General features: G+C 36.4%; 1 protein-coding gene across 1 annotated transcript in view; it reads left to right on the top strand.

Moving 5' to 3' along the window:
* The window catches only part of LOC111062892 (serine/threonine-protein phosphatase 6 regulatory ankyrin repeat subunit A-like), a 51,946-nt gene that overhangs the window by 6,482 nt on the left and 18,594 nt on the right, over window positions 1-26,870 (top strand). Inside the window, exons 4-12 of the mRNA XM_039419567.1 lie at window positions 514-697; window positions 4,192-4,300; window positions 9,194-9,374; window positions 12,547-12,664; window positions 16,945-17,170; window positions 18,230-18,317; window positions 20,485-20,714; window positions 21,769-21,940; window positions 25,842-26,041. Coding sequence (XP_039275501.1) covers window positions 514-697; window positions 4,192-4,300; window positions 9,194-9,374; window positions 12,547-12,664; window positions 16,945-17,170; window positions 18,230-18,317; window positions 20,485-20,714; window positions 21,769-21,940; window positions 25,842-26,041 — 1,508 coding nt within the window. The remainder of the gene's footprint in view (window positions 1-513; window positions 698-4,191; window positions 4,301-9,193; window positions 9,375-12,546; window positions 12,665-16,944; window positions 17,171-18,229; window positions 18,318-20,484; window positions 20,715-21,768; window positions 21,941-25,841; window positions 26,042-26,870) is intronic.

Raw genomic sequence — 26,870 nt, 5'->3', positions numbered from 1 at the left:
CATCTAGTATACTAGTTTATTTAATGTTTGCCCAAATTCCCACAGTTTTCAGCTATTGGAGACATTAGCTTTTTGACGACTCTGCAACGAAATCAGGTGTTTAATTGGGCGCTTTTAGTTTTATGGGAGCTATAGTTTACTTTGACATCTGTGCAACGAAAAGTGGAGTTATGGCTTCATAAATAAGTTAAATGCCTGATTTTAACTTTATGTGACGACTCTGCAACCGGGCATTAATGTTATACAGATTGACCATGTTTGCTAAACTATTATTTCTGACGTTGTCCATAACTATTGTAATGTTGAACGGCAATAAAATTATATTTATTTATTGCTTTAGAGAAACGATGTGTTATAAATTTACAACTTCGATGTCCTTCTCAGTAGCCAGCACATTTTCTTGAATTGAATCGATTTAGTAATATTAGCCCCTTATCAATGGAATGTTGAGAGATGGTTTGCCTACTCAATAAGTAATTAGTTAGTGATGAATTGAAATGTTGTGTGTCGCAGATGTGTTTCGTACCTGGTGACGCACAAAGCGATGCCTCTGATGCGCGACCGCCGTGGCTTCACAGCGTTTCACTACGGCGTCGCCGGGGAAAACGAGACTGGCCTACAGCATCTATTAGCAGCAGTCAGTAAAGTCTGTCTCTACGGCAGCGATATGCCCAAAACCACGCCGCTACATCTCGCTGTAAGTTGTGCCATAGAGAAAAAATAGCATGATTTGTAGAATTCATTCAACGTTTGGAAGTTTTGTATCAAATTATGGTGTTGTGTATCATATTGTGTTGATTCTGTAACATATGTGGTGATACTGTATCATTTAGTAAGTGTGTTGATACTGTATCATTTAGTAAGTGTGGTGATACTGTATCATTTAGTAAGTGTGGTGATACTGTATCATTTAGTAAGTGTGGTGATACTGTATTATTTATCAATATCGGGGCACCGAGCTTTGCTCGTTATTTATTTATTAGTGAACAGAACTCAATTCTTTAAAATGATTGGGAAAGGACTAACAGGCACAGCCCAAAACTGTTTCTTCCCCGAATTTTGATTTAAACACTATAAATATTCCAAAAAGTAGGTTATGTTCCATACACTTGAATTCAGGTCAAATTTTCTGTCCAAATATTTGAAAACATAAAAGTTATAATTTAGATTGTTTACATACCAAATTGAATAACAAAATAACACTCACTAATCACTTAGAACTGTAAAATAATGATTAACTTTGAATATTATGATATATACCATCTCATGTCAACAAATCAGATTATTTTGATTGAGTCAATTAAAATTTCTAGATTTCTCGCGAGATACGGTAAGCTAATCGATTACACAGCTGATCTCCCTCACAGGCACACGCATCTCCTGTTATCGAAAGACGACGAAATTATCATCTGGATGGATGAATTATCTTTTTCATGTCCTTCAGTGAGTTTTCCCAGGGATGAGACGATTTTATCATATACCCACTATAATCCAAATCTCGTGAAAATCGTTAGAGCCGTTTTCGAGATCCGTTGAACGTAAATAACCAGATAACCAGGTATAAAAATATAAACAGATATACAGAAATTGCTAGGATGAATCATCCTTTTCATGTCCTTCAGTGATTTTTCTCAGGGATGAGACCAAGTGCAATCGAATTTATCATATACCCACTATAATCCAAATTTCGTGAAAATCGTTAGAGCCGTTTTCGAGATCCGTTGAACGTAAATAACCAGATTTAAAAATATAAACAGATCTACAGAAATTGCTAGCTTAATATAATAGGATGTGTATTGATACTGTATCATTTTGTGGTGATACTGTATCATATATGGTGATATCATAGATAAAAGATAGCCCATGGTATAGGGCGTTTATGTTCCAATTTTCACTGTTAACTCAAGCCGATAAGCCTGGTTTTCACCAGTACAGTTAATCGAGTAACTGGCATACTAACTCTACCGAGCTAACTCTACTCTACTTACTTGGTTTCACTACAAGTGGATGAAGTGTGTTGTCTAGTGGACAGAACTAACCTTAAAAACTACTCTAACCGACTCTCCTAGCTCGAGACTGTTTTCATTAGCATAGTAATGGTAGAGTAGAGGGAGAAGCGGTGGGGGTGGGCGTGAAGGCAAGTGGTAGAGTACTATATCCCACGGTGCTATCCCAGTCTATCATGACTACTCTACCATGAACGTTTTCATTGGGAGAGTTCACAAGATAGTTAGTACTTGCCCAGGGAACTCTACCATTAACTCTACTAATAAAAACCAGGTAATAGTCCTAGTAGTTCGTTTTCTTGAAACTATGTTATGCTGGTAGTCTCTCATAATGGTAGAGTACTGGGAGAGAGTTACTGGGAAGGATATTCTGAGTATTCTTTCCAAAGAATGAACATTGATATGTTCAAAGCTCCGCCAATTTATGTAGATACAAAACAATATTATTTCAGAGTAATTTCTATATTGCATTCTATTTTATTTTCTCATATCATGTACAGTTCAATAATTATTATTTCAGTCTATATTATGTACATTCATCTATAAGTTTGCTGTATTGTAAGCTATTATACAAAGAGATTCATATGTCATATGATGATGAAATTTCTGTTGTAACACGGCAAACTACTCAAATGATTGTTAGGCTTCCAAAATCGAACTGTACCACGTTCCAGAGGTGTTTTCTTTTTCTTGCTCCGAAAATTTTATAACTTACTACCACCTGATTTGAGAAGAATAAATACTCATAAACACTTCATGAATAAAACTAAGCTTTGGCTATGGCTTCATTCGCCAGTCGAGGTGGAAGGCTTCTTTAAGGTTTTAAGTTGATAAGTTTCAATATATATCCACAAATCAAGTCAACCTTGTATTGACTACTACATAGTCCATCAATTTATTCTGTGTGATACGTTTTTGTCTCGATGATGTCACTAATAACTGTCTTTCTGTTGAATTATACTACACTATGGAATTGATTGTTATTTTAATTATATTATTTCTCTGTAGATTGATAGGTATTATCGCTCTTTCTCTACAAATGGGTGTAATTTATAATGGTAAATGTTACTAAAAATGTTTGTTTTGTATGTATGTGCGAGCTTGCACTCAATCATCTTCATTTCATCTTCATTACATCATACTTAAATTCTAAATCTCTCTTCTTCCCAACTCCTTTTCCTAGACCTACTAAATCTTAAACTATATCAATTTATAAAATAAATAATCTTACTTATAACACTTTATATCTGACTCCTATTCGCGGACAAAGTCCAGTAACATACTGTACTTTTTGTGAGTAGTATCTTGTTCACTTGTAACTTGTCGTGTTATACTTTTGTTAATATTTTGTATGAATTTCGAGTGAATAAATTTAAATTTGAAATTTGAATGTATGAGAACCCTTCAATAAGTTGGAGACTGTTGTAGAAGTAATACTGTAACTTTCAGGATAAGTTACGAATCAGGATAAGTATAAAACATAGAATTAACTATTGCTTCATTCACCTATCGAACTGGAAAATTTTTTCAGGGTGGTGGGCTGACATGATTTCTTATCAAACTAATTTACTGTGCTTGAATATAATTATACTTTCATTCTCTCCCCATTTTCCGGAACAAACACCTCCTAACCTCCATTATATGACTTATATTGTTGACTTCCTGTTTTCTCTATGAAGGTGTAAGCTTCAATTATTGATTTCTATTGGTGGTATTCTGTTATTTAAATACATAGACAAGTCTATGTTTGGAATATGCTTGTGTGTCAAATTTTGCGTGTGTGTGTTTTCTTTTTTTTCAACTCCTGCTCACGTACAAAAGCTTATTGCTTTTTTGTGAGTAGTAAAATTTATTGTTTGCTTCAATTATTTCTTGATATCATCATAAGCATTTTTAATACTTGAGTTATAACTAATTTTTCATGGTGGAAGTCATCTGTATTTTACATCAAATTTTATTGCTGAAGAAAAGTTATTTTACTGATGATTTTTATGTTACAAATAATGTGAACAATAAAATTGATTTAATACTCATGTTAAGCCGTCATCATAGTATCCAGTAATAAGACCCTTCAGATTCTTTACATGGCCAAGACTCAGAATATTACTTTGTTGGATCTTTGTGTTTTTGATCAATTACTTCAGTTTAATATTTTTCAATTGTTTAGCAATATTTTTGTTTTCAGGCGAACTGTGGCAACAGTGGTATTTTAAAGCAGTTACTTCCTCTGTTCTCCGACACAAACATCAAGGATGAAAATGGCAGAACTGCTCTACATCTTGCAGCCTATAAAGGTACAAAATCAATTTCCAATTGTACACTTAAGCCATACGATGACAATTGGCGAGACAATGGCCTATATGAATAAAACCAGAGCAAACGCTCATGAGCAAGAGATGGAGCATAAAGTTTTGCTCATGAGCAAAAGGTAGAAGCAAAAGCATTTGCTCATTTTTATATGAATAAGCTTTACCTTATACTCTTCCGTTATGCTCCTGAACTCTGGAGCAAATGCTCACGTATTTTAAAGATTTTTCATCAGCTGATTCGCTTTTGTAGCCTTACTTTGTTTTTATAGCTCACGGAAGCGCTAAATATACAAGTGGTCACCGCTTGTGTTTGCGTCGTCTGCTCTGTTTTCTATTTATGAATAGAGTTTTAGGTTAGTTGAGTTTAGAATTTTGAAATGATAGCGTGAAAAAATGTCATCTCTATGATAATCTTTAGCATATTCTCATAATATCAATAGCCTTCTTATAATCGTCTACACTCTCATCTTCTTAAATGCCTATTTCCTATTTTGTGATGGCTATCTTTATATCAAGTAGCTATCTTTTGTATATATTCTTTTATAGGAATAATGGTGATATATATCATGGTTGTATCTAAAAAGAGTTTTATAGTTCTCAACTATTGTTTGTGATCGTACCTGGTATAGTTTCCTCTTCCTCATACGAATTAGTTGAGCTATTTTACTATGAGCAAAAGGTGATAAGCTGCTCTAGACTAGACTCACCTTTTTGAAGCATTTGCTTCAAAAGTTGAGCAAATGCTCTAGTTTATTCATACAATTTTGAGTATAAGCTTTTACTTTTGAGCAAATGCTTAAACTATTTTTTTTATGAGCATGAGCAAAAGGTTTTGCTCACGTTTATTCATAGAAAATGATATATTTTTCAAAAGAATATTCCATATTCTAGAAGTATAAGCAAATGCTCAACTTTATTCATATGGCCCAATAAGGCAACTGACTGGCATGAAATTATTGTCTTCATGTAAACACTTCAGGCCAATTGTCTTGCCAACTGTCCCGACAATTGGCCCGAAATTCAACTGTCTCCGGGAGTAGACTAAGGACAGTCCCCCCCCCCCCACAACTCGGAATCTCAGTTGTCGCGACAATTGGCGCCGTGTGAACGGTGTAGGCCAGTGTGCTGTCTTGTTTTTGCCCCAGTTCAGTCACAACAGATGACGAGAAGTCGGCCATGTTTAGCTGTCAACTGCCGTGCCAATAGTTGGCCGCTTATGAACACTTTCTCGTTTAACTGGCTTGGCCTCCGACAATCCGTAATCACGTGATGACAATTGTCCAAAGACAACTGTCTCGCTAATTGGCAATGTGTAAACTAGGATTTAGGGCCGGTTTCCGAGCTCGGGATTTAGCTTTTTTCTTTTTTCTGTAATTGGAAACGTTTTTCCTTGACGAAATAAAACATTCCTAAACTAGTAGTTCTGTGAACACTAGACCTCACACAGTATTCTCATCCACAAGTACCTGATTGAAACTATAGACCTTATGCAAATACAGACTGGCTTCTCCACACATCTGTGTGGCCCAATAAGGCAACTGACTGGCATGAAATTATTGTCTTCATGTAAACACTTCAGGCCAATTGTCTTGCCAACTGTCCCGACAATTGGCTCGAAATTCAACTGTCTCGGGGAGTAGACTAAGGACAGTCCCCCCCCCCCCACAACTCGGAATCTCAGTTGTCGCGACAATTGGCGCCGTGTGAACGGTGTAGGCCAGTGTGCTGTCTTGTTTTTGCCCCAGTTCAGTCACAACAGATGACGAGAAGTCGGCCATGTTTAGCTGTCAACTGCCGTGCCAATAGTTGGCCGCTTATGAACACTTTCTCGTTTAACTGGCTTGGCCTCCGACAATCCGTAATCACGTGATGACAATTGTCCAAAGACAACTGTCTCGCTAATTGGCAATGTGTAAACTAGGATTTAGGGCCGGTTTCCGAGTTCGGGATTTAGCTTTTTTTTTTTTTTTCTGTAATTGGAAACGTTTTTCCTTGACGAAATAAAACATTCCTAAACTAGTAGTTCTGTGAACACTAGACCTCACACAGTATTCTCATCCACAAGTACCTGATTGAAACTATAGACCTTATGCAAATACAGACTGGCTTCTCCACACATCTGTGTAATCACTTGTCAGCTGATTTATGATGAATAATTCTATAGTCTGAATTTTACTCTAATATTGGCGTATGAAGGAGGCTCCTTTTTCCTTTTATATTATCCTTGAAATGCAAAATTTCCAAAAACCTTGTATATACGTCGACGCGCAATTAAAAAAGGAACAAACCTGTCAAATTTCATGAAAATCTATTGCCGCGTTTCGCTGTAAATGCACAGCATATAAACATACAAACATTTAAACATTAAGAGGAAAGCCAAACCGTCGACTTGAATCTTAGACCTCACTTCGCTCGGTCAATAATTCAAAATAGCTAAAACTTTACACTATTTATCTTTATTTTGTTTTATGTTCAATTTTCTTTTTTTTTCGAAATTCAATTTAAACGTTTACTGCGACTACGCCCCGTTTCGGAAAGTCAATTCTCTGACTCCAGCTGTTTAAAGTCTAGAACTTAGCTAAATCCCGAGCTCGGAAACCGGCCCTTAAGTTGCGTTTACACCAAAGTTATAAGAAAAATGTTTATTTCTCCGTCCTTATGAATCTATTACATTGAACATAACTTATCATACACATGATGAACATATGTGTTTATTAAGCTCCGTTCAAACTAATAGAATCTATAAGGACGGAAAAATAAACATTTTATAATAACTTTGGTGTAAAGGCAGCAGTAGTATGCTTCTTATACTTGATTGACACAGCATTCGAATAATTTGAGCGGGATGAAATAGTGTCTGAGAAATGGTCATTTGTAACGCATGTTATCTCATTTTTACTTTCCTTGCCCTATTACCATAGGTAAGGAAAGTATTGCTTTCCGAAAAAAATTAAGGTACCCCAATTTCTAAATTTCTATACGTTTCAAGGTCCCTGAGTCCGAAAAAGTGGTTTTTGGGGTATTGGTCTGTATGTGTGTGTATGAGTGTATGTGCGTCTTTGTACACGATATCTCATCTCCCAGTCAACGAATGACTTGAAATTTGGAACCTAAGGTACTTACACTATAAGGATCCAACACGAACAATTTCGATCAAATGCAATCCAAGATGGCGACTAAAATGGCGAAAATGTTGTCAAAAACAGGGTTTTTAGTAGGGTTAAGCTCTATCAACTGCAACAAGTCCTATATCTGTAAAACTTTAGGAGCTTTGCCCCATCTATGCATAGTTTGATTTTAGATTCTCAATTATCAGCCTTCATATACAATTCAAACAAAAAATTTCAAAAATTTATACCTGAAATAGTCATTGATAAGCTCTATCAACTGCCACAAGTCCCATATCTGTAAAAATTTCAGGAGCTCCGCCCCATCTATGCAAAGTTTGATTTTAGATCTCCAATTATCAGGTCTCAGATATAATTTAAACGGAAAATTTCGTGTGGAAAAGATTGAGCATAAAAATCTCTGCAATTAATGTCCAGTAACATTTCCACCTAAAATTGAAAATAAGATTGAAAACCGAGAAAATGTGATTATTAAAATTGCGACTGTTGGTTCTATTAAATCATTCACTACGAAGAGATATCATACCTCGTGTGTCTCCAGCGTTATTGACCTATCACCAGCTGTCTCATATCTTTTGAATAGCAGACTTGAGATGCGCGAGTACACTAGCGTCAGGTGATAAATTTTCATAACGACAAGGAAAGTTGTGTGAGTGCGCCACACCAGATTTTTATATTTTAATACATTACAATTTATTCTGTTGAAGCATCTGAGTTGCTATTTGTTTATAATTATTATCCACCAGATACATATGAGTATACTAGCCGTCAGGCTCGCTTCGCTCGCCATATCCGTCTAGCCAGGGGGCTCCGCCCCCTGGACCCCCGACTGGATCGTCCAAGAATGAGATCAGCAGGCTCGCTTCGCTCGCCTGCATTTTTCATTTGAGCATTTTTATCATATGTTAGGACAATCCAGTCGGGGGTCCAGACTAAACGGATATGGCGAGCTAAGCGAGCCTGACGGCTAGTAATGTAATATTCCCAGGATTGAAGTAGCAGTGCCCAATAAATTTTTCCGCGATAAATGCACTTAAATCTTCAACTTTGTGCCAACCTAACAAAGTCAACTCAACTTAATGCCAACCTGACAAAATTATTAATTTAGTTGCCAGTTAACAACTGTTTCGAAGAGGTATTCTATCTAGATTATAGTTCTATAGTAACATATGATATGGAAATTTCAATTATAATTAAGAGATTGGGAGAAGAAGAATAAACATGCTAAAAGACGAACTTTAAACCCTGAAAAACCACCCTTAGGCTAGTTACATACACATCGATTTTTGGTCGTACGATATTTTACCGTCCTTATAAATTCTATTAGATTGAACAGATGATTTCAAACATATGATGTTTGCCAAGTTCCGTTTAATCTGATAGAATTCATAGTGACGGCAAAATATCGTACGACCAAAAATCGATGTGTGTGTAACTAGCCTTAGAGTTAAAATATTGCCAAAAGATTTGTTAGTGCGCCTCTAAAGGGCCAACTGAACATACCTACCAAATTTGAACGTTTTTGGTCCGGTAGATTTTTAGTTCTGCGAGTGAGTGAGTGAGTGATTGAGTGAGTGAGTGAGTCAGTCAGTCAGTCAGTCAGTCAGTGAGTGAGTGCCATTTCGCTTTTATATATATATATATATATATAGATTATCTATCATAAATTAGCCTATCTCTTCTTTTATTTTACAACTTTATTCATGTTTGTCGTCAGTTGATTATTGTGGTATGAATGATTGTTTGCCAGGTCACGAGCAATGCGTTTGTCTGCTGATTCGGTGCGGTGCGCGAGTGTGTGTGCACGACGGGAAGGCGCAGCAGACTCCGGTGCATTTGGCCGCGTTGGCCAACCGCGGGAAGTGCCTGTCAATGCTGTTGGAGAGCTCAGAGAACAGTGCTGTCGTAGACACCATGGACGTTCACAAGAGGTACTATCAATCAACTTGAAATATTTTTCATTTATTTTTTAATAATAACTTATATTCATTTATAATAAATAAATAAAATCCATTCCAAAAACACCCCCTGTTAGGCTGGCCGCTAACTGTAGGACATGCATGATGAACATTACATAATAATAATATTTTTCCTCCACCTACTGTCTAAAGTACTTACTTTACTCCCTGAAACCTGATACTAAAGTGTCACTTTTTCGCTCTCGGTAGTAAAAAACAGAAAAACTACCTAGGGAGTAAAAGTGACTCCATTTAGATAACATGGGGAGCATCTCTATTTTGAAACTTACATTGTAATGGGTTAGAAGGTCTAAGATCAGATGAGAAAGCATAATAGAGGTGTCTGTCATTGAGTCAACTGAATTCAATACCACAACCAGAAATTTGATCAACTCATGAAATATATGTTTGTATGATAATTATTATTTTCTTAATATTAGTAGACGATAAAAATTTATACAATTTTTAAAATATTTTATTCTATTCAAAATACCAGCCAACAAATATTTTTGATCTGCAATTCAAATCTGAACCGCGTGATCTGGAGTCAGCCATTTTTGGTAGCTGCTCAGCTGATATAATTGTTACAACTTTTGCCGATAGATAGCGCAATCGGCAGTGCCAATCAGACGACCGGTTTTTAGCAAAGACCTTAAAGATATATAGACCCACAATGCCTATGCCTTCCCAATGATAGTTCTTACTTGAAATTGAAGGCCGCCATTGGGGTATTTTAGCATGAGTATTATATCTATATATATTTGTAATACAATAGATCACAAAGGCATTCAATAGATCATTGGTGGCATTGGTATGTAATAATCTTATGGGTTGCCCCCTCAATGGCGGATTTCAATTCCAAGTATGACACTAGCGCTGTATGTGAGTCTATGCATCTTTAAGGTCTTTGGTTTTTAGGTTTTAGATTTAGGTTATGTTGTTAGGAATCATTGTCACCAATACGTAAGCTATTAGAATGATTTTATTTGCAGTTTCTATAAAAAAATGTAGATGGAGGAAAAATGTTGTGTACATCACGAGCGAAAAATACTCTTTCTCCCTCAGGAAAATTGCTGCCCTCGGCTTCGCCTCGGGCTTCAAACTTTTTCCCACAGGGAGAAGAAGTCGTACTTTTCACTCTAGATATACAAATAACTATTTTATATGTTCAATACAGTACAGTAATTAAGAATCACAACTATACAATTGAACATTGTCATGTACAAAAAATCTCTTCAATATTTAACATAATAAAAATATAGATATAGCCTATATGTTATCACACATAATTGTCACATAAAAATACATTTACACTATAAAAACTTCTTTCAACAAGGAACTTATAAAGATCTTTCTTGAAAGTCATGCTCTTAAAATCTATATTACTAAGCAACTTGTTTAGAATTTTTGTCTCTATGTAGCTAGTTTTTTTTTCTCAAAAAGAGTTAGCCTGTGAGGCTGAACGATAAAGTTGTTCCTGTTTCTGGTAAAGTGTGAATTTACCTGTGCATTGGTCGCTAAACCGCCCATATTCTTAACCACATATAATAGAGTTTTAAAAATAAAAATACAAGGTACAGTGAGTATGCACAGCCTTTTAAAATAATCTCGACAAGGATGATTGAACCCCAATCCCACTAAACACCTAATAGCCCGCTTTTGCAGAATGAATATCTGATTTATGTTCTGCAGAGACGTGTTACCCCAGAGCTCAATTCCATATGCAATATATGAATAAATGAGTGCGAAATTTAACGTTTTTCCTGTCTCAGGGGGCACACACTTGACTATGTTTCGCAGAGCAAAAATAAACTGCTACTGATTATGTTCGCCAGTCTGTCAGTATGGGCATTCCATGAGAGATCCTTATACATGTTGTTTCATCACAGCGAAAGGCTTAGGCTCAACTCACACCTACGTGACTCAAGTCGAGAAGAGACTGCGACTCTAGTCTCTTCTCCACGCAGCATTTGTTTTCAAATGGTGACACTCAGACCAGTCTCTGAGACCTCGCGACTGTGAGATTGAGTCGAGCGTCGACTTGAGTTGCGTCGTATCGTGCAGTTTTAATTAAATTGAGGTTATTGTGTAGTTGAGAAGTTGATATTGTGGTAATTATTCATATTAAATGAAAAAGTTGCCAAAAAAAACATAGATTCATCGATACTTAGAAAAACCAGTTTCGGTAATTACACCATTGTTAATCTCTGATAAAGACCGAAACCGGTCTTTCTAAGTATCAATAAATCTGTGGTTTTTTGACAATTTCTTAGTCTTTTTCATTTAAAAGGTATGTATTTGATATAAAGGTACCTCCTTGATAAGTCCGGTGTCCCTGGAAACAGTGTATCTAGCACTTTCAATGGAGAAAATAATAGACATGGCTAAATCTTCACAATATACTGTACTTACTTACTTACTGGCCCTTCTCATTAGATTGAAAGTTGTATTCTTGAGCGAGATCTACTGTTCGCAGAACTACTAGTATAATTGATTATATTAACCACTCTATATGTCATGTGTCTGTAGCAGTGTCTCTAGCACTTTTAATGGAGAAAATAATAGATGACATGGCTAAATCTTCATAATATACTGTACTTACTGGCCCTTCTCATTAGATTGAAAGTTGAATTCATGAGCGAGGTCTACTGTTCGCAGAACTACTAGTATAATTGATTATATTAACCACACTATATGTCATGTGTCTGTAGCAGTGTCTCTAGCACTTTTAATGCAGAAAATAATAGATGACATGGCTAAATCTTCATAATATAATGTACTTACTGGCCCTTCTCATTAGATTGAAAGTTGTATTCCTGAGCGAGATCTACTGTTCGCAGAACTACTAGTATAATTGAATATATTAACCACACTGTATGTCATGTGTTAATATAAAATTTGTCTGACAGTAAATGTCAACCTGGTTGTGAAAATAGGTTTGAACAATTTAACAATTTTAAAGAAAGATGTTGATAATTTTTTTTATTGCTTGCTGATATTTTTATGTTGATGATTAATAATTTGATAAGATGTTGATAATTGGTTTATTGCTTGCAGATAATTTGATGTTGATAATAAATTGATAGAATAATTTGATAAGTTGATAATTTGATAAGATGTTGATAATTAGTGTTATTGGTTGCAGAACTCCTCTGAGCCTAGCAGTGGGAGCTGGCAATATGTATTGTGTGGTGATTCTGCTGGAAGCACAAGCCAGTGTCAACATTGTAGACAAGAACAAGCATCCTCCTCTTTTTCGTGCCGTAAGTAATTCCATCTTCTTTTTTGGCCAAACTCTGAATTGAATTAAGCTGGATCTCCACACGTATCAGTGAATTGTATCAGTTATTTGAATATTTAGAGTGAGAAATACAAATTTTTCTCCGTGAGGGAAAAGTTTGATAAACCTGACTTGGTCACTAGTAACTTATACATTTTCCTAACTAGTAGTTCTGTGAACAGTAGACCTCACGCAGTATTCTGATTGAAACTATGACCACGGTATTTAGATGAAAACGGCAGGGGTCATGAAATGTGTGCGCAGTGGCCAGCCAGCTAGATTGCGTCATCGCCACCAACCGACGTTTTTAACACCTATTGGCAATTTATGAAACTTATTTGTTAACATGCGCGTGACACCTACCGTCGTCTTCTTCTATATACCGTGCTATAGACCTTATGGAAATACAGCAATAGACTGGCTTCTCCACACATCTGTGTAATGACTTGTCAGGCTGATTTATGATGAATAATTCTATAGTCTGATTTTCACTCTAATATTGGCGTATGAAGGAGGCTCCTTTTTCCTTTTATATTATCCTCGAAATGCAAAATTTCCAAAAACCTTGAATATACGTCGACGTGCAATTAAAAAAGGAACATACCTGTCAAATTTCATGAAAATCTATTAACGCGTTTCGCCGTATATGCGCAACATATAAACATTTAAACATTCAAACATTAAGAGAAATGCCAAACCGTCGACTTGAATCTTAGACTCACTTCGCTCGGTCAAAAATCAGAGCACGACTTTGAGGGCAGAGCTTTCAAACTAACGAGAAGCTGCAAATCAACGTCATAGCCCAATTAAACTCATCTGGCGGCAGCATTTTAAGGAGAGGATTTGGTAGACTGGTTCACTGGTATGACAAATTCCGCAACCTTCATAATTATGTTGAAGAATAATCATAAGTGTTTGTAACTTTCTAGTGAAAAAAATATTCAAAATCAAATAAAAAAATTTTTATTGGTTCTTCAACAACAATAAATGTACAAAAAACACTTTCAGCAAAAATAAAATAAACCAATCACTTGCAAGGAAAATCCTGTGCGCAGGTGAGAGAATATTCTTTCACTAGAAGGTTACCTGTGCTTTGCGCCGGGGAAAATTTGGTGTTGTAGAATAATTCGATTTCCTTTTTTTTTAATTTCAATTTATTTCATCGAATACACAAAAATAATACAACATTGTGACAGTTGTTGCAATTTTACATGAGGATTCTGGATCTACCGAGAATTGTAATGGGCAATTTATTTTTCAGGAAATACAGAAATTGAATGACTATTAATTATGTTCAAAATTGCTTGGATAGTTTTTATAAGAGATGAAAATTTCCATAAAAAAATGTGATAGGTCTTGAACCCGCAACCCTTGATTCATGAACCGCGCGCTGCCTACAAAGCTACGGATTCACTTGGAGTATGCTCTGTTTGAATAAATTTGTTTCAATTATCAAATTAGAGTTAATTGATTAATAACAATGAACATAGGCCTATGGAACCTTGGTAAATTCAGAATATTCATGTATAATTGCTCAAATTAATTAATTCAGTAGTTAAGACATGATGATGCGTCATTTGTGAATTTCAATTATTATTATTATATATTTTTCTCTGATATATTGAAGGGATCTTCAAAATCCAATGAAACCAATATTTATCAATTAATAATAGTCTATATGTCTCTAATAAATCTATGTGCATAGTTTTTTCTCCAATACATTCATTTCTGGTTTTTCCTATCCCCGACATGTGTAGGGCGATTCATTCCTTTATTATAGGTGATGGTTTCTTGATCCATTCCGAGCTGCTTTGTATTAACACACTTTTTTATGTATTTAAACACGACATTCAGTCAATTATTAAGTAAATAATTAAAAGCTTTTACTCACTGACTTTCGATCGTCTAGCGATCATTTTCAACAGTGCAGTTCGGAAATGTTTTGATGGTAAGGAAGATTAGTGGTGTTTATTATGTAATCTTTTTTTTTTGGCAATCAAAAAGTTTGTTGGATTTGAAATTCAGCCATGATTAGTATGTTGTTACTGTCTAACCTACTAAATGAACATCTGAATTTCAAATCCAACAAACTTTTTGATTACATAATAAACACCATTAATCTTCCTAACCATCAAAACATTTCTGGTCTGCACTGTTGAAAATGATCGCTAGACGATCGAAAGTACTTCAGTCAGTGAGTAAAAGTTTTCAATTATTTACTTAATAATAATAATTGACTGCATGTCGTGTTTAAATACATAAAAAGTGTATTCCTTTATTATATTATAGATAGATATACAAGGTGGTGCAGTGGAAACGCATGTTTTTGGAACCGCTAGTACTCGGCGTCGGAAAAGGGTATTGCCCTTGAACGAATGTTGGCAGACGGCCCATACTATGCCGTTTCTGTTGCTATGGAGCGTTGGAACGTACAACATCGTGTGTTCGCTGTCGAGCAGTTTTTTTTTAGAAACAATGAATCTCTAGTCACAGTGCAACGCTTTTCCACCAATATTTTAGAGTTGGGGATCGAGGTGTAGTGCCCTGATCGAAATATTGTACTCTGATGGGATGCAGCGTTCAGTTCGTACTGCGGAAAATATAGACGGAGTCAGAACGGAAGTTGTTACTAGTCCTAGACAATCGACTAGATATTGTCTCAGGAGTAGAAAGGGAAGACCAGGTGGTTTCTTTTTCATCACAGAACCAGTACTTCTATACGCTGCAACCCATCAGAGTACAGCATTTCGATCAGACACTGCACCTCGACATCCTACTCTAAAATATTAACGGAAAAGACGTTGCACTGTGACTACAGATTCATTGTTTCTAAAAAAAAAAACTGCTCGACAGAGAACACACTATGTTATACGTTCCAACGCTCCAAAGCGACTGAAACTGCATGGTATTGGCCGTCTGCCAACATTCGTTCAAGGGCAATACCCTCTTCCTACGCCGAGTACTAGCGGTTCGAGAAACATGCGTTCAATTCAATTTATAATTGCTTCCTAAACATCTGATAATCAGACTGAGGATAAGTAAAAAAAGAACAACCTTGGAAAGGTTCTCAACACATATCACAATCACATTGATAAAATACTGTAATTATACAATAGTCACATGAAATATATTTTACTTTCCTTGCCCTACTACCATAGGTAAGGAAAGTATTGCTTTCCAAAAAAAATTAAGGTACCCTAATTTCAAGTTTTCTATACGTTTCAAGGTCCCCTGAGTCCAAAAACATGATTTTTGGGTGTTGGTCTGTGTGTGTGTGTGTGTGTGTGTGTGTGTGTGTGTGTGTGTGTGTGTGTGTGTGTGTGTGTATGTGTGTATGTCTGTGAACACGATAACTCGATTCCTAATCAACCGATTGACTTGAAATTTTAAACTTAAGGTCCTTATACCATGAGGATCTGACAATAAGAAATTCAATAAAATTGAATTCAAAATGGCGGATAATTACTGAAAAACCATGTTTTTCACGATTTTCTCAAAATAACTTGACCGATTTTTTTCAAATTCATACTCTGTATAGTTATTTATCAGCTCTATTAACTGGCATGAGTCTCCTTTCTGGGAAACTAATGGTCCACCCCATCCTTGAGAAATGGACTTTGTAACCTCCTTCTCGTGCATGAGGTAGGTAGGTAGAGCAGTTCATAAAAAAACACATAGTCGAGATATTTCATCTGTAGAACAGCTGTTTTGACGAATTTAAAAAAATGACGACTAAAAAAAATAATCTAATTTCACAATTTGCACAAAGGAAAAAGTACTCTGAAAACAATACACATATACAAAAGTCTGATCGTAGTTTCAAATATGAGCAAGGAAAGTTGTGTGAGTGTACCACACCAGATTTTTGAAAAAGCAGTCAGTCAAAAGTATCTATGTACAAGGGCCTGGGATGAATAAAAGACAAGGTACAATAATGTATTTCTTCTGCAGAAATTCATCCACAGAATAGTATTGCCTTTCAAGCAACAGCCTCTCTAACAATCCTCTGAATCTTCATATTTCCGCCATGTCTCTAATATCCTGAGGGAGCCTATTATATATTTCTATGCGTTTCCTCTGCACCACTTTGTACATTCGTCTTCTATTAAGCCTATTATATATTTTTTGTGCGTTTCTTCTGCACCACTTTGTACATTCGTCTTATTTATTTATGGACAATCGGGGGTTGAGAAAAAAAACCCTCCTATTAACTTGGAGAATTCGGAATGTGTGTTAATAACTATGTTGCCACTTGTTTGTCAGGTGGTGTCCGGTCATAAGGAGGTGATCGAGCTGATAGTGGAGAAAGGTGGCAACCTGGTTTACCAAGATGGCGCCGGCAAGACGGCCCTACACCTGGCGGCCGCCTGCGGACACACGGCCGCCTGCGTCACGCTGCTGCAGGCCGCAACTGCGGCGCAACGGGCACTCCTACTCGCCGCACACGACTATCACAACTGCACGCCGCTGCACTGGGCTTGCTACAACGGTCGGTACACTAGTCAAGTTTTCTTAACCTTCCGGCAGTCGCGCTGTTGTAAAAAGTACAACAGTGTCAGTTTTTTTTGCTGCACAAAACTATTGAATGGGGTGGTGTCAGTGAATGAGTCACCTATGCATTCCAAAACTTTCCCCAATCACTCCACTGAGTTGCAGTATCAAACGAGCAAAGGTTCAGTCTTCAGGTGCCATTTAGTCGCGACAGTGCATAAGTAGGGAAAGACTGTATAGGGGGACTGTAAACGAACCAATAACACAGAATTGATGGCTTTGCTTGATGTACCCTATTGGGCTATGAAATTGTAATCATCCAATTGTTCATAGATGTAAAATAATCCAAGAAGATGGAAAAGTGATTATACAATTAATTCATTTATGTTTTGACAGTAAACAGAGTACATAACACTTGGAAAATTGGATTTTGTACCAAATACAACACGCGACTGCTCGTGTGATTGAGTAGGGCGCGACTACCGGAAGGTTAAATTCAAGTTTCGTATAAAATGAGTTTATCATAATAAAGAGGGCTTGCTAAAACGGTCGGTACATCAGTCAAGTTTACTTGAATTCAATCCAAACAATGCATTTTACATGACGCCAAGACTTGAGTGAATGCGCCACGTCACGTGAATGCGCCATCTTGTTAGAAATTTAAATTACCGATATCCGGGTCTTTTGAACGGGTCGCGGCAGTGAACGTAACCGATTGACCCGGATCAGTAAAGTGATCCGAACTTCCCATCTCTACTATTACAATGCTAAACTTTCTTTCAAGATGTCGGATTTTGTCGTCAGGATACTAGCCGACTTACCAATCTGTATTGTATTCTGTGATTCTGCTTGACCCGTATTGGAGTGTAAATTGGAGTGTGTGTGATTCAAAAATGTGAAAGTTGCATTAAGCCTTGCTACATTTGAACTATCGTATGAATTAGAATTTGAACCGTTTTGAGTTTAAACCTGTGTTCTGGAAGTTGTGTAGTGGCAATTAATAAATAAAAATTAGTTTTGTCATAAACCTAATTTTCTTTTAATATTTTGTTTGCAGGACACGATGCGACAGTGCAATACTTGTTGCTGTTCAGTGAGATCAAATCACTGGAAGGAAACGCCTTTTCGCCGGTTCATTGTTCAGTGTGAGTATTGAGCAATTTCCTCATTTCATCCTATTATTTTCTCAAATAGTTTGGTATAGAATAACCTATATTTTTACTTTCCTTGCCCTATTACCATAGGTAAGAAAAGTATTGATTTCCGAAAAAAATTAAGATCCCCTGAGTCCAAAAAAATGGTTTTTGGGTATTGGTGTGTGTTTTATGTGTGTGTGTGTGTATGTGTGTGTGTGTATGTGCGTCTGTGTACACGATATCTCATCTCCCAATTAACGGAATGACTTGAAATTTGGAACTTGAGGTCCTTCCCCTATAAGGATCCGACACGAACAATTTCGATCAAACAACGTAAAAAGTCGCCAATGGCGAAAATGTCAAAAACAGGGGTTTTCGCGATTTTATCAAAAACGGCTCCAACTATTTTGATCAAATTATTTACACCTAAAATAGTCATTGATAAGCTATATCAACTGCCACAAGTTGAATATCTATAAAAATTTCATGAGCTCCGTCCCATCTATGCAAAGTTTGATTTTAGATTTCAATAGAAATTGAAAATAAGCTTGAAATTTGAGAAAATGTGATGATTATTCAATTGCAAACTGTTGGCGACTGTTGATTCTATTAAACCATTCACTATGAAGAGATAGCAGACCTCGTGTGTATCCAGCGTTATTGTGCTGTCACCAGCTGGCTCAGGTCTTTGAATAGTAGACTTGAGATGCGCGTGAATACTAGCGTCAGGTGATCAATTTTCATAACGGCAAGGAAAGTTGTGTGAGTGCGCCACACCAGATTTTTTATTCTGTATATTTTTTTATTTATTTATACATTGATGAATACAATATAATTCTCAACTATGAATGATTGGAAAAGAAACAACAGGCTTAAAGCCCAAACCTGTTTCTTTCCCAAATTTGGATAGAAATTGTCCAAAAATAGGTTATGTTTACACTTTATAAGTTTTGTCCAATTTTGAGTCCATTTCATTTATTTATTAGTAGACAATAGGTACAATGCAGGTAAAAACAACAGGCACTCGCCCAAAACTGCTTTAAACCTTAATTTGGAATACACAGCCTAGAGGTTATGTAAATGATAACTTAATTCACACATTATTTTGAGTCCAAAAAATGTATGTACTACAATAATTTTGAATTTATCAGATTAATTAATTTTAAAATACAAATCCAAACAAAAATCTCCCTTCACAATCACAAAAAATATTAAAAATTTCACTTATCCACAAATTATAGGTACTCATGTTAAAATTCTAAACGTCAAAACTTATATGAATATTATATAAACTAGGAATTTATAATTTAGATATATTGTAAACAGATATATTTGTAAATTTGTATTAAACGAGGGCCATTCTTTTTTCAACCTCCGATTGGCCATAAATAAAAGATGATTGTATATAAAAGATTCAGTGCCGGTTGCACAACAGCCGGTTAAATTTTAACCGTGATTAATTTTACGAGAATCAATTCGAGATGGCGTTTTTGAAAAGACGGCTTCTCTGATTGGTTCTCGTGAAATTAATGGCGGTTAAAATTTAACCGGCTGTTGTGCAACCGGGCCTAATAGTTACTAATAGTCACTTACACCTATGATTAGTCTTATTGCTGTGAAAATTGAGGCATTTGTTATATCAGTGGACAGCCTATTCAAATCCTCGAGAAAGGGCCACATTATAGCGGATTAAGAGCTTATAACTCTCTTCCTATTGAAATAAAATGTATTGAGTGCCCAAAAAGGTTTAAGAATGCAATGATCGATGCATCTCCGTACAGTTTAGAGTATTTTTTACTGGCATATATTTTAAACTACTTTGTATGTTCTGATTTTCTTCTTTTTTTCTCTATTTTATGATTACTTTTTTTTGAGTATTGTACTCAATACTTTTTGACGTGTCATATACTACCAAGCTTTGCTTGATTATGTAGTGTTACATGACGAAAATTAAGCTAAACTAACTAAACTAAACTAATAAGGTGGGTTTACACCTGTTGTCTGCATCAATAAATATTATTATTATTATTATCATAATTACAAATCATTTGCCGATTTACATTGAACATCTTTCACGACCACGCTCCGACAGGTTGTCCACAAGATTGAGGTGGCATTATTGAAACAGATTGAATGTTGTGGCTAAATTGAATATTGATTGATTGATGATTGACAGGTACAAGAACTCAGTGCAGTGCCTGGAGCTACTGGTCAACCGGTTCGGCTCTCAGGTGGTGGCGCTGAAGGACAAACAGCAGCGCACCCCCCTCCACATCGCCGCCCTCGTCAACAGTCTGCCCTGTGCACGCCTGTTGCTGCGACACCGTGCCTCGCTCGAGGCGTGCGACGCACAAGGACGCACGCCGCTCGTGTGTGCCGCGGCGCGCGGTCATCATCATGTCATCAGTCAGTAGCACTTCAAATTATCTATTCAATGCAAATAAATCTAAATTATAATAAAGGAAAAACTGGCTTATAATAGGCTTATAAGGCTTAACTCACACTTACGCGACTCAAGTCGAGAAGAGACTGCATCACGCGTTTGTGTTTTTTTATTTTTGTGTTTTGTGAACGTCCGTGACGTCATTTCGCTCTCAGTAATTAATGAGATAATTCCATTCTTATTGTTATTAAAAGATTTGATTGAAGCAAGGAGGTTCACTTGAGATGAGTTTGAACTACATGTAGTAGCACATACATAGGTTCTACATAGGTTCAGCAAACGAGGCAAAGGTACTTGGAGTAGTGCTGGACTCTGAACTCTCCTGGTGACCTCATCTAGACCAACTAAAAAGCAAACTAAACTCGGCAGAATTTGTTCTTAGAACCGTGAAGGAATTGCTGGATGCAGGAACGCTTAGAAGTGTTTATTTTGCTGTGTTCCATTCTCTTCTTTCATACGGTGTTATATTTGGGGCAATTTAACTCATGCAATACATATATATTTAGGATTCAAAAGTGGGCAGTTAGAGTGATGGTGGGTGAATCTATTAGAGCAAGTTGTAGAGGTTATTTCAAAGAGTTGAAGATTCTCCCACTACCAGGTATATATTTTTGAGACTCTTTGTTTTATTGATAAGAATAAAGATAGGTTCAATACAGGAGAGTTGTTCCAGTCATACAATACCAGATATAGACAAAACCTCAGAGATGACTGGTATGTATAGAGGGGGGTAAAGAGTGCAGGAATTCGGTTTTATAATTCATTGCCAACACGTAAAGGCTCTTACAGGTGAAAAGTTCAGAATTAAGGTGAGGGAGGAGTTGTTGGAGGTTTGTCCTTATTCCAGTGAGGAATTCTTTTTGCATTATGGAATGCAAAGATTGACGACTTAGATTATAATTGACAAATCCTTATACCCCTTTCATAGGTGGTCAGTGGGGTGAAAAAAAATGAAATGAAATGTAGAACTACTTTCTTCAATAAATTGGCATATTAATGAATGTGTTTGCGTTGCAGGAGCTTTGCTGGAGAAGAAGGCGTCGGTGAGAGCGTGTGACGTAGCCGGCAACACAGCACTGCATCACGCCTGCAACCAACCGACGCCCCAACACACGCAGTGCGCCCTGCTTCTGCTCGAGAACACATTCGACGCCGCCATTGTCAACATGCCCAACAAACACAAGCGAACGTGAGTCAACTTTCTGGATTAGGTTATGAATTTATTTGCAGGGTATTATCATAGAGAAACGATAGCATAAGTAGATATCTCATGGTATAGGGAATTATGTCGCAACTTTTACTGTTATCCCAAGCCGATAGTTCACGTAGTTCTTTCCTATGCAGCTATGTGACGCTGGTAGTCTCTCAAATTGTGCCGTTCATATACTATCACCCCAACAAAACAGTAAAAATTTACAATAATCGACAGTAATCGGCTTGAGATAACAGTAAAAGTTGCGACATAAATTCCCTATACCATGGGATATCTACTTACGCTATTGTTTATCTATGGTATTATGCACATGGTTTTGCAAGAGGAAGTGGTTTAATTGATTGGTTACTCTATTCTACACATGGAAATTAATGAGAAATTTCATTTATTCAAATGCTAATTAATGGATAAATTATTAAGGCTGTGCAAAGGCTAAAAATAAACTTTCTACTGGTGATATTTTTCATTTTTTTCAATTTTTATATCATCATGCTATCAAAATGAAAAAGTTTTCACAAGAGAACATTTTTCCCCGATCATTACTTTTCAAGATACGAGCGCCTAAAGTTTAAATTTTTGTGACAGAACATTTCAAATTCGGTGAGAGGTAAATCCATGAGATTTAGAGGATAGATTCTTCATGGTATTGTTGATGTATTAAAACAAAAAATTTCTTAAAATATCAATTTTTGAGAAAGCTATTCAATTTACCAAAAATAACTTTTAGTTGAGTTATTTTTGGTAATTTAAATAACTTTCTCAAAAATTTATATTTTAAGAAAATTTTTGTTTTACTAGATCAACAATACCATGAAGAATTTATCCTTCAAATCTCATGGATTTATATTTCTTACCGAATTTAAAATGTTCTGTCACAAAAATTTAAACTTTAGGCGCTCATATCTCAAAAATTAATGATCGGAAAAAAATGTTTTTCCTGAGAAAACTTTTTCATTTTGATAGCTTGATGATATACAAATCGAAAAACTTTGAAAAATATCACCAGTAGGAAGTTTATTTTTAGCCTTTGCACAGCCTTAATAAACGAAAATCCAAATTAAATACTGCATCACACCGAATACTTCTGCTACTGCAAATATTGACAGCTGGATGGAAATTCCGCGAGAGCTATTAACCAAAAACTATTTGCCAGCCCGGGAATCGAACCCGGTAACTCCTAATTGCCAGTCAGGTATGCTTACCCTTACACCAAACTGACAATCTCTGGGTAGCAGCGCTCATTTTATACAAAGCCATATTAAAATAATAATTATTCATTAATTAGCATTTGAATAAATGCAATTTCTCATTAATTTCCATCTGTAGACTGCCTGGCCGCTATGCCTTCATATAAAATGAGCGCTGCTCCAGAGATTGTCAGTTCGGTGTAAGGGTAAGCATTCCTGACTAAAGTGCGAGATAAATTACTTTTAACACGGCTCTTTCTCGAAGATGGAGAGGTCCGATGCTCTATCCTCCACTAATCACTCCCACTACCTAGCAGCATTCTCCTTCTTTTGTGTCTGAGTGAGAGAGCTTTGTAACGCGATGCGGCAACACTCCCCTCCATCTATTGCTGGCAATGTTCCAAGTAGTGTACTGGTCAGCAGGTATATTGGTTTGTGTATGTTACAGAGATGTTTTCATCACAAGAACATGAAGCAAAATGACACGGCGCATCCATTGTGCGCAGGATGTCCTCTGTGTCTATGCTACAAACTGTGGAGGGAGAAATGGGTTTCTCCTCTTCATGTTAAAAGTAATTTATCTCGCACTTTAGTAATTAGTTACCGAGTTCGATTCTCGGACCAGCAAATTATTTGTGGATAGTAGCTCTCATCGAATTTTAATTTAGCTTGTTAGCCATGTTGTCAATATTGTTGTCTTCGGGGTGATTTACAGCATTTAATTTGGATTTTCGTTAAATAATAGAAACGAACTATTCCTCGAAGCAGGCCTAGCCTAGCCTAGCCTAATAAGGGGTACACTTGATGTGTACGTTCTGTATACAGAAAATTGTTCCAGTTCTAATCGTAAATTGTTCAATCAAGTGACTAGTGCAAAATGTTCCCATGGAACGCCATTTCAAAATCGTTAGTTCAAGCTTTTGGCGCGCACTTATAAAGTTGATTTACACCAAAATGTGTCGGCTACTAGCTGCGTGAATGAACGGCTGTTTTACAAACTTACGTCTAGAAAAGTGTGCATTTCTTTTATTCCATTACTGAAGACATACTTTCAAATTTTCTATAGAGAAAAATTCATTCAACGAATGGTTATGAAACATAAATAATGGCGGTCAGACAAACTTATGTTCTCCTGACCGAAAACTACACAACATCTCAAAGATTTTGGAAATATACAGTGTATATCTAGACATTTGAGACTCATAAGCTATATATTTGTTGTGTATCTGCCATAGGCTAAATAAATAAATATCAAACATAATTTTGTTGCTTATGTAATATATGGCTATGCTATGGTAAACAAGCTATCAGCGCTTGCGCAGAGAAGCAAGCAGACTACTAAATTTAATCGACCAATGAGAGCTCGGGTAGTTGGAACTGTAACAATTTACCAGGCTTCGACTGTGGGGCAGGAACTTGGAACTGGAACTGGTTTCTGGTACAGAATCTGTCAAAATTCTTCCCGTGGGATGCGGAACTTTTTACCTGTCCGATTCACAATTTACCACATTCTATGTACACAGTACGTTCTTTGAGATGTTGTGTAGTTTTCGGTCAGGAGAACATAATGTCACATACGGGTATTAAAATTCACTCCCCTGACTGCGCCTATTATGCATATCAACGGGTGAGGCACGAGGACTGTAGTTGCAGCTCGTTAGAAAAAGTGAATGTAATTAAATATTTAGGCGTTATGTTCGACTGTCATCTGAAGTGGAATGCTCACATTGATAGTCTGTGTAGAAGATTGAGACATGTCATATACAAGTTTCATAAATTGAGCAGTCTCGGGGATGCGAATATAGTGAAATTAGTGTGCTCGGCATATGCTCAGTCAATTTTTCAGTATGGGATCAGGGTGTGGGGTGGTGCCTTGGATACGCACATGAACAAGATTCTCGTATTGCAAAGACATATTATAATAAAAGCCGCTCTTGGCCATCCCAGACGCTACCCAACAAATCTTCTGTTTGTTGAGTTCCCCGTACTAACGGTAAAGCAGTTCTATATAAAAAATTTAATACTGTACCTGAATAAATGTAAAAATATATTTAAACCATACATGATGTCATACAACTTCCGAGCGCAACCGAACTATATTATAAATAGAACTGACTTAACTGTTTGCCGAAGACAATTCACTTACATCAGCAATAAACTTATTAACTTGGTACCTCAACACTTCCTAGCAAAACATATTACTAAGTCATCCATAAGAAATATAGTTGAATGGATAAAATCTGTTAATGTATCTCACCTCTTTCAAAGTTGATCTCCTTGTCTTTTGTCACCTCCATGTAGACTTTTAGTTTCAATTTAAGTGTTTTTTCCTATAGCCATCTCTGTAATAAAGCACTCCTTTTGTTTATTATTTATTTTTTTCAATATTGATATATCGATGGTTTATTAATTTTGTAAGTTAAGATTTATAAGATTGATACTCGTTGAACACAAACCTCTGGTTTTGCTGGCAACGCGTAAGCTTATTTTGAGAAGAATTATTATTTATTTCATGTTAATGTTTAAATTAAGTTTTTAATGGTGCTTTTGTTTTGAAAAAATTGTATTGTTTCATGGCAAATAAAGAATTTGATTTGATTTGAGAACAGGCCCAATATTTTAATTAAATTGTAAAATGAAGTGAATAAACATGATTTGATTGATTGATAATGATATATTAATGTTTGAAGGCCACTGCACCTGTCAGCACGCAATGGACTGGTGCTCGTGACCCGGCTGCTGCTGGAGCGAGGTGCCTCGCCGCAAATGGTGGACTGCAAGGGTCTGACTCCGGCGCTGTCCTGTGCGCGCAACCCGGATGTCGCTCAATGCCTCGCGCTCATCCTGTCCTGTACGCCGCCACCCACGCCACCGTTCTACTTGCTCAACAGTCAGTCTTTAATATATAGAATACAATATTTATTTTTCACAAGATATTTATTTATAATTTTCACAAAGTAGCACTGATTGGGAGAGAAAAACTAAGGATACTCCTAGTACTATTTCTCTCCCAAATTTAGATACAAGATAAATAAGACAAATGTGAATTCTTTCGTTCATTCATTCATTGCGCACGCAACTCAGACTTTGCTCACTGCTTGGCGCTCATCCTGTCTTGTACGCCACTGCCCAGGCCACCGTTCTACCATAGAGAAACAATAGCGTAAGTAGATATCCCATGGTATAGGGCGTTTATGTCGCAACTTTTACTGTTATCTCAAGCCGATTATTGTCAATTCTTACTGTTTTGACCGGGTAAGAGTGTATGAACGGCACAATATGAGAGACTACCAGCGTCATAAAGCTTCATAGGAAAGAACTACGTGGACTATAGGGTTGAGATAACAGTAAAAGTTGCGACATAAACGCCCTATACCATGGGATATCTTCTTCTGTTAACTTTCCTCTATAGCATTATATTTTATGAATATACTTTTTTCTATGGTACCTATTATCATAGAGAAACAATAGCGTAAGTAGATATCCATGGTATAGGGCGTTTATGTCGCAACTTTTACTGTTATCTCAAGCCGATTACTGTCGATTATTGTTGATTTTTAATGTTTTGACCGGGTAAGAGTAATCGGTTTTGAACGGCACCTGGTAGTCACTCATATTGTGCCGTTCATACACTCTTACCCGGTCAAAACATTAAAAATCAACAATAATCGACAGTAATCGGCTTGAGATAATACTAAAAGTTGCGACATAAACGCCCT

Source organism: Nilaparvata lugens, chromosome 1 (genome assembly GCF_014356525.2).
Source record: "Nilaparvata lugens isolate BPH chromosome 1, ASM1435652v1, whole genome shotgun sequence".
Lineage (NCBI taxonomy): Eukaryota > Metazoa > Arthropoda > Insecta > Hemiptera > Delphacidae > Nilaparvata > Nilaparvata lugens.
Note: the sequence above shows the minus strand (reverse complement) of the source record. Positions and strands in the feature narration are given on the sequence as shown.